Here is a 10046-nt window from a genome sequence, read left to right on the forward strand (position 1 = left end):
ACGTTGAATATTATTTATGATTTTACAATCAATTATATCATGCTTTGCCAGCTTCTAAAAACGTCCACATCATAAGAGTCGTTGTTGTAACAAATGACCTATATAAATAGTATTCGACTACTACTGTGTTCGTTGTCTACCAGTTGGCCTGAATAGAGCTGGATTGAGCGAAACGTGTCGTCGGCAGTGGATATGACAAATATAGAGTGGTTCAAATATTATTATTTTACGCTCTTCTAATTCTTGAAATTTCATAAGGGACTAAGCTAGGAATGTAGTATTAAAAAACTTAATAGGCCTAACGTAATGTCTTATGATAAATCTATTTCATTTATCATGCTTCGCCAGCTCCTAAAAGGCGTTCACACCATAACAATTGTTATGCTTTTTTTACACTTGTTTTTTTTAAATATTAAGAAAACGTTATTTTTTATCCAAAAGCTTTAGTCTTAGACAACATATTTGATCATATAATTGTGTATTTCATTTGTCACTGTGAAGTACGATGTTGTCCCTTATTGGTTATCAAGTTTTCTTGACAGTAAGAAAACATTTCTTTGTTATATCTAGTCCAAAGAAGTGACCGAAACAGTAGGGTTAAGTCATGTCGCACAAACTTAAACCGAAATAGATTGAAGATAGTTTTCATTATAGTTTGGGATGGTGCATATATATATATATTGGTCCTGTAAGTAATAACATTTCATATTAATTATTGTCAAATTAATCATGAAATAGATTTAGTGTCTGACTTTGTAAATGTATGTATACCAAACAGGTAAGAATGTGAGCAAGAAGTAGGATCAAGTCATTTTTCTTGCGTCTCTTTGCTGACTCTCAATTTTTCCTACTCACATCTTTACTACCAATATACGCTGATGGATCCTAAAACCAGTTTACTACGTCTTTATTTATTTTTTAATTAAATAAATAAAACTGCTAGAAATAATAAACAACCCCAAAACAAAAAGGCTTATGATAATGCTTTAATTCTTCAATAGTTTGTTCTTGTCCAGAAAAACGAGAAAGAGAATTATTTATATATTTTAACTATAAAATATACTTTACTATCTTGAGGATTCACATGTTTCTTAAATAAGTGTATCTGGTTTTACCTTTAAAGTCATCAGTGTGATTTCAGCATATTCACGTGGTATGATCTGGGAAAACTAATTTATCCAATTTTTCTTAGGATGACTAAAAAACAAATTTGATGGTGTTGAAATCAATTATATAAAATGTAAACACCACCTACAAGTAACTTCTCATTCAACCACGACATAAGGTTTTTGTTCCTTAATTTTCAGACGGTACTACAAAATCCAGAACGATCTGATATCTTCGTATGAAGAGCTGCATATTCAAAGCAGTAGAACGAACCTTTCAAACAACCATGATGCAGATTTTTCGAAACAAAGGAGAAACGATATGATAATATCAAAGTTGTCATTCCTCTGTAATTTGGTAAATATCTTTTATTCTTAAAAACTAGAATTTACTTAGAAAACGAACAACTTCAAACGTTTTTCAAACACGTTGAAAGTTTATCTTATTTTTATAGTTATCAAAAACATGAAATCCTTGGATGAATTATCTTAATTTTTTTATACATAGTTCTGTTGCTGATGAGTTCGAGTTCAATTCAAATTTAAGATTTTTTTTAATGACTAGAGCTTTTTTATGCTGATATCTTTTCGCTTTTTCGAACTACATACGATGGTAAAGTTGTTTTCGTCAACACTCACATCACATTTCTTGATCCTAGATGTTTGAAGATTTACCAAATCAGAATATGTAAAACAACTTATAAAAGAGCATTTCGAACCTATTTCTGGTAATTCTTCAGATATTTGGATCAAGAATGTGATGGAACTTCTGACGAAAACAACTTTGCCTTCTTCGTACGTAGTTCCAACAATATGTCAGAATAAAAGAAACTCTGGTGATCAAAATGTTCAGTGTTAATTGTCGTCGTTTCTTCGTAAGTTTTTTTCAATATTATAAAAAAGTATACTTAGCCATTTAATAACCAATGATGTATAAACTAATTTTCCAAGTTCTTTTCTGTACCAATTTGTTTATGAGCTCACGACTTTTTTAGATATAGGGTTTCTAATAACATATCAATTAAAATTTACAAAACTAACTAAATAAAATAGCATCAAACCTACAGTTAATTCCACTGATTTCCCTACAATTATCAAAAGTTATACCCTCTAATAACAGCAAATTTGGCCAGAAAATTGGTGTAGTAGTCTGAATTTGAAAACTTGATTGAGTTTTCTCGTGTATGAGGAATAATGAGACTGGACAAAATTTTCACAAAAATAACACAATCTTTATTTAATTAATTTTATATTATAAATATGAAAGTTAAAGTTTTGATTACGGATGTAGTATTCATGGCTGAAACCGATTTTCCCTACAAGTTTCAGACAAGCGAACTCGCAAAAACAATAGATTCGTCAAGGACGATCGAGAGTATTTTTGTGAGAATAATATCTGTTTGCTTTTTCTATAAGAGTAAAATAAAAAGACCAGACTACCAAGTGTGTTAGACGAATAAAAATCTTTATTACACTAATAAACAAAAACAAAAACAACACTACAAAAGTAGTTTCTCTTCTAGCAGGTGTTTAGCTTTTTTTTCATCTTTACTTTCAAGCCCCAAACTAAACACAATGATTGCAAAAACGTAGATAATCTAGGTAGATTGATTAGTGAGAACAGAAACTAAGAATGTACATAGAATGTTAACTCGCTTTCTTTGTCCTTTGGTCGATGTCACCTTGTGCCCTATGTTTCCTGACAACATTGGTCGGCTGTCAGTTTCAATGAAAGTAATAGTCACCCAGCAAGGGATATTCCAGTGTTAACTAATTTAATCGGGTTCTATATACATTACTAAAACATCCATGCAGGAAAAAAAGAAAACGTCACCTACTAGAGGTCAAATAATGAGGCAGCTAGAATACGATAATGCTAGAAACTAATTCTATATTGCTATAGAAGGTAAGAAACCCATGTTATGCTCGCCTCCCATATTACACTGATAAAACAAATGTTTATGTTTTTAAAAATTTTGTTTTCCATTTTTAAACTATGTTTCCCTAGGTTTACCTGCATCAACAGGTGGACTAGGAAAACGTAATGTTTTTTTTCCTTTTTAAAATAGGATAAAGAACCCAATCATTATTATAAACAAAGAGAAAACGTGTGGTATGTATTACATAGAAAGGACCACAGTGGATTATATGCTAGGTGTTGTTTAGTCCTACAGTTTTCACTTTCTTGGGATTAACCTCTGCAGAAATAAACACGATGGTCTTAAAATATGACCTTCACTTCAAGAACTCATAGTTGAAACGAACAAAAAAAAAATTGAATTCAACATGTAAAATTTGTTTGTTTTTCCAGTCGTCACTGTCATCTTGTGACCCTTGTTCTCTCACAGAATTCACTTGCTATAACATATAAACATCATCCAGTTGGTTAGCAAAGGATATTACATTCAGTAATTTTTCCAACACAGATGTGTCATGTGCAATATCCTCTCGGGCAGAGAAGATGTTATCTACTGTTGAACAAAGAAACAAAGCAAATAAAGTAAGACAACTCCAGAGGTTTTCATGGACCACGTGTTTCGTTTCTTATTGCAGAAAAAGTAAATAAATGAAAATTTAAAAAATTCTTTACAGCTAAAAGGAGGAAGAAATATATGATATGTCCTTATCACATTCACTCTGTTCTGATCAGTTCTTTACAGTGAGTGTTATAACAGAATATGCAGACACAATCCACAGTGAACAGTATACATATATATTGACAATTTGAAATTTAAAATATTCAATTATTGCTTTTATTGACGATTCTTTAGTAGGACTCTACCATTGTAATATGGGGCAACATGAAAACATTAAAAACTAAATTTTTAAGTACATGATAGTGACATTAATATTGACTGATTAACCGAATTAGACAAGTTGATAGACCTTAAATACTCTTCATGAGAAATAAGTGATTGGTACAAAGACGAAAACTATGTGTAATACCCTATATGTTGTCATTAATTAAAATAACATGTGTATAGTGAAAGTGAGCCAATACAAAACAAATATTATAACATCTTTAATAACTTATATAAATCATAATAAAATTCAGGTGAAATGGTTAATACTCCAACAATTGTGATTCAAAATATTGATCCGATTGGATGCAGAGCGTCTATTCACAGCGGATGTGATTGGGAAGCAATCCAAAAGACAATAAATAATCACATTTTTAATTAGTTCCTAGTTTTAAGCTTGCTTCTAATTAGTAAGTTTCATTTTAGTTGTGCAACGAGAGAAAAAGAAAGAGGCAGGTTGAATTTCAGCTGAGTAACCAACTCCTCCAAATGGTGCCACTCGTGTCCATTATGGATGCACCTTTATAGACCAAAGGAACAAACATCAGAGCTTAGCAGCATAGAAATAGTCAATTATCTAAATTTAATCCATTTATTGAAAGGAAAATAACAATAAGCCCACATCGCAATTAAGTCAAGGAAAAAATGTTTTGTTTCCAACCGACCTTATGTAACAATGCCCACTTGAAAGTATTTTCAATGCTTCCCCACAAAAACAATTTATCTCCCGATTGACCCTAATGAAAAACACTCTTCAATTAATTGTATTTTCATTAAAGTATTGCACCAGTCTGCTACTATATTGTGCAAAGTGAAGGTCATATGAAATCACCTTTCTCATTCCTTAGTTGGTATGGTGTGTCAACGCTCTCAGCCAATTACATCTCTCAACACGGGTTCAATCAAATTGACCGATCACGTGACAGCTTTGTACTTGTTATACTTACTTGTTAATATAGTATGTATATCTTCACAAAATTTGGCACACTTTCAGTAAACATTACATGTCTTTTATATACAAAAATCTAATTTTTTGTGAAATATGTTTATTAAAGATTTGTCCATGAATGTATCGAGCTTTTCGTTTACCAATCCAGTGCAAAGTGATTTTCAAGCTATCATATAAAATACTTTTCTTCATCTCAAAAATGTCATTTGCGTAATCTCTAAAACTCCTAAATACAGTTCAAACGTTTTATTTTTCAGTAAAACTTTATTTAATCTGTTATTTTCTCCACCCTAATTCTATACAAGGTTGGTCAATTTGACCGACCTTTTAACGACAAAAAATATGTAAATTACCATTTTTTTCTTTCTAGAATGACTTGATATTTTAACATGAAATTACATTGGTTTATCCTAAGTAGCTTTAAACACGTAACAGTATACATCTATTTATACTTAAATTTTATTATATTATTGCCCTTTGAACCATGTCTAACTACTATTAGCGCCATCACAAGTTGTAAATCACTTGGGAAACGTACGCCTCACGTTACCCTATCGAATTATATTACCCACGAGCCACTTGGAGCTGCTCGCGTGCTTGCTTCGTAATTTTATTATTATATTATTATTTATTTTACCTAATAAAATAACCTAAAGAGTTCCTATTTTACATTTTAGTTCTGTAGTGACCATGTGTCTAAATAATACCTATTCTAATAGTGCTTAGCATCTAGTACAATGTGATATATTACTGTTATGACAGCGGAAGTCACGTGACCCTAGTAACACGCCACGCGCTTCTAGAACGTCCGTGAAGCGTTGGGAGTCTACTAGATATGGGGTAGTCTTGTATATATAAGACCGGCCAAGAAGCGACGGGAACAATGGGTAATTGAACTGCGGACAGAGAGAGAGAGACGTATTGTTAAGTCGAGCACGTGAGACGTTTGTTGTGAATTATAGCGTTTGTTATAGCACGACTGTGGAAATTGAGTGTATTGCAAAGGTGTATTCAGAAAGAATAAACCAGTTTTATTTAAGAAAGGACTTGTGTCGCTAAAGTTTCTTTGGAAAGAATTTTTACGGAAAATTAGCTAACGAACGGAGGCGTAACATTACAATTGCATTTATATCATAAACTATGTATCTGCATTAAATTTAAAAAAATACCCCGCCTACCTACACTATTTTCGAGTACATAAAAAAGTGTAAAAATATGCCTACCTACCCTATTTTTTTCTAGCATTTTATCTAGGCCGTACTAATTTGTTTTTTTTCAGGCATTGCTAATTGCCAAGACAACCACTGCTGTTTTTTCAGGATCATTAGCTGTGATATCTTCTGTTGTTGATAGCGTAATGGATTTAGCAGCCGGGATACTACTCTGGTGGAGTAACAGAGCTACTAAAAATAAAGATATTTATCGATATCCACAAGGTCAGTATATAGTTAATTTTTCCGAATGTTACTGAGTTTACACCGCACATATAATACGATTTTTGCTGAGTTTTGCATATTGTCGATATTGCTGTTTGGTCACAAATTCTGGTCATGTTTTTTAACCTAAATTTTCAGACTCACTGAGAATTTGAATATCGACATTCAATATCTAAAGTGAACCGTTGCAGATTAAAAAATTAACACTTTTTCAAAAGGTTAGATGTCAACCTTATTAACAAACAATAAAAACCTAAGAGCTGTTATATTGCTCTTCTTGACCCGAAAGGTTCGATTCCCTGTGGTGGGTGGACCGCGATAACTCATTGTGCTGTTACGACAGCGGGGTCACGTGACGTTGGTAACACGTAATAGGTATCTAGAAGATTCGCGATAAACGCTAGTGTGTTACGACAGCGGGGTCGCGTGACGTTGGTAGCACGTGTTGAGTGCCTAGAAGATTCTAGAGGAGGCGGTATTATCGTATATAAGTGCGCTAGACAGAGAGAAAGAGGGACAGTGGGGCACCAAGGATAGCAGTTACGGTCAGCGGGAACCGAGGATAGCAGATACAGAGATCGGAACTATAGTTGCTGTTGAACAATTGAGTCAAGCGCGGTAGAAAGTGAGTGGATTGTTGTGAACTATAGTGTGTGTAACTGTGAAAATTAAGTGTATTGCAAAGTTGTTTTGAGGAAGAATAAACAAGTTTTATTTAAGAAAGGACTTGTATCGTAGAAAAATTAACAAACAAACATACAGAGACGTAACAGTGCGTAGCTAAACAAACAAGTTCTTGATTCTTTATTAGATTTCTTGGTTTAAAATGAAACATGTTATTTAATCTATTTTTAAATCATCTTTAAAGAAATATCCAGACAATGTTTAGCAGCTTCTTCTATTCTTTTCAGATCTTAACGTCACTTGTTATGCTAATAACTTGTTCAAAACCTCAAATGTGTTTAATTTAAAAAAATGTATTTTTAGAAAGACAAAATTAATCACGCTTATAATTAAGAAAATTATTTAGTATTTGTTTTTTTATAAATGTAGATTTATGGTTTTACAAAAAGCCCTTTATATATAGAATTGTTTGAGATATATTTATCATTAATGACAACGACTTGTTTTATACTATACTCGGTTGTTTTGAGACAATATCTCTCTCCCTTCATTCTAATAGCTCATGTATTACTTTATTTATACATTAAAGCAAATGAAACAAGTGCAGATTTACTGCCCCCCAGTGGCACAGCGGTATGTCTGCGGACTTACAACGCTAGAAACCGGGTTTAGATACCCGTGGTGGGCAGAGAACAGATAGTCCATTGTGTAGCTTTGTGCATAAATTCAAACAAGCAGATTTACTAAGCTTTACCAGGTTGACGAACTTCTTCCTTAAAAAATCTAAAATAACTTTGGTCAACTTAAATGTAAGCCAAATGATTTATCTTTTTTTGAAATAAGATGAGACATTTTCTATAATATAATATTTATTTTGATATCAAAATTAAACAATTGGGCTTGACTAAACACATCAATGTTTGAACCTTTATCCAACCTATATATGTTGCTTGAAGTGTAAAAGCTCTCAGCGATTTTTATCTCTCTGTAAACTGAGATTATAAATTTAACTACAGATTAATTCTTTACATTTAGGTCGTACAAAGCTCGTGCCAGTTTCCGTGATTATTTTGTCTGTGGTGATGTCGGTTGCTTCGATACAGATGATCCGGGAATCAGTAGAGAAGATTCTATATTATATGGACCATGCTGGAGATGTAGAATTTGGACTCATTTCCATCATAACGCTTTCTTTTTCTGTTGGTCAGAACCACAACAATAAAACTCTGTTTATGATAAACTGACAAAAAACAAATTTTCTAAATTACTGTAAATATATTTTTTAAAGCAAGAAATGCCACTGAATGTATAATATTTGAATGATGATAATCTATAACCAAAGTCGAATTCTTGTGATATTTATATATAGAAATTTACCTAATAATTACCTATTTCTATAAAAAAAATTAGATAATTCTAGATAATTTTGTTTTGTTATAAAATTAAAGGAAACACTGCTGTCGTGCACAGCATTTGTTAGTAACGCATGTTTACAGAACGTATTCCTTTTTTTTGCTTTAAATTATATTATATGAACGATATTTGGGCTCATGCTATTTTATATACTTCAAATGAGATTTTCATTTAGCTTGGCAACTCTGACTACACTGTTTGTTAGTGAGTACGTTCAGTTGTAAAAATCTGGATGTTCTTGCAGGAATGAAAGCTTTATTGTTTGCCGTGTCCTTTCGAATTAAAACTGTCAGTGCTCAAGCCCTATCTCAGGACCATCGTAACGATGTGCTATCAAATTCCGTCGCATTAGCTTGTGGCTTTGTTGGTAAGTGTATTGTGACAATTATCAACCATAATTTAGTTAATTCTCTCAATACGAGCTCGGTCAATTTGACCGACCACGTGACCTCTTTGTACTCGTTCAAAGTCTGTAAATTTAGTACTACTAACTTTTAATATAGTGTGTATATCTTCACGACATATGTCAGTCTTTCAGTAAACGTTAGAAGTCTTTCACATACAAAAAATCATATTTTAGTGAAGTATTTTTAGTAAACCAAAAGAAAAAGATTTGTTCGTGAATATATCGAGTATTTGTATTGAATAGTCTGTGTGCAAAGGGATTTTTATGTTAAAATGAAAAATACCTTTCTCCATCTCAAATTTCATTTGTATAATCTCTAAAACTTCCTTAATAGATTTCAAGTGTTTATTTTCAGTTAAACTATATTTTATCTGTTATTTTCTCTACCCTAACTCTATACAAGGTTGGTCAATTTGACCGCCCTTGTAACCACAAAAAATATCTAAATTACCCTATTTTTCTTTCTAGAATAACTTCAAACATAACATAAAACTACATTTGTTTATCCTAAGTAGCTTTAAACTCGTAACAGTATACATCTATTTATACTAAAATTTTATTATTTTATTGCCTTTTGAACCGTGTCTAACTACTATTCGCTCCATTATGAATTGTAAATCACTTGGAGAACATGCAGCTCACGTTATGCTATCGAATTACATTACCCACGAGCCACTGAACCACTCAGAACTGCTTGCGTGCTTGCCTCGTGAAAAATTATTATATTACTGTTATTATATATTTTACTTAACGTAACCTTAACTAACCTAAAATATCCCTATTTTTACATTTTAGTTACTTTTATAATAATAAATAAAAAATAAACATAAAAAACAAGAAATATAGTACTTACCCTTGTCTTCAATTTTTTGCAGTCGACTGTCAATGACACTTAATTCTACTTTTTTATATCAATGGTAGTAATGCATAAAATAATTTTTATCTAATTAAATAATGCATCAATAAAAATAAAATAATAACATGCAAAAAGCAGACACTTTTCCCTAACTATCACAATATTTTCGGCTTTCCAACTATGCTATAAGAGCCGTTACAAATTCGTCCAAGCTAGTCGTTATCTTTCCCCTTGGAACAAAGCTTGTACTAAAAGAGAAACTAACAATTCTCTATTCAGAACACAACGTAATATAATACTTGATTTGATAGATGAAAAAACTTTAGCGTTCTATTGGTTATAGATAATATATAATTAAACGTGAGAGAGAACTATACACCTGGAAAAAAGTTAAGCACCCCCAAATATTTTTCAGGATTGCTTATTGAATATAAGGTTTAATTTTCATGATGTTG

General features: G+C 31.9%; 1 protein-coding gene across 2 annotated transcripts in view; it reads left to right on the forward strand.

Annotated features, from left to right (window-relative positions):
• LOC106470603 (metal tolerance protein 7-like) overlaps positions 1–10046 on the forward strand; it is a 30209-nt gene that overhangs the window by 13962 nt on the left and 6201 nt on the right. For both annotated transcript variants that reach the window (XM_022399228.1, XM_022399227.1), the window contains 4 exons: positions 1308–1464; positions 6136–6292; positions 7952–8119; positions 8574–8696. In XM_022399228.1, the coding sequence (XP_022254936.1) occupies positions 1308–1464; positions 6136–6292; positions 7952–8119; positions 8574–8696 (605 nt within the window). The remainder of the gene's footprint in view (positions 1–1307; positions 1465–6135; positions 6293–7951; positions 8120–8573; positions 8697–10046) is intronic.

This window comes from Limulus polyphemus, unplaced genomic scaffold, assembly GCF_000517525.1.
Source record: "Limulus polyphemus unplaced genomic scaffold, Limulus_polyphemus-2.1.2 Scaffold4112, whole genome shotgun sequence".
NCBI lineage: Eukaryota > Metazoa > Arthropoda > Merostomata > Xiphosura > Limulidae > Limulus > Limulus polyphemus.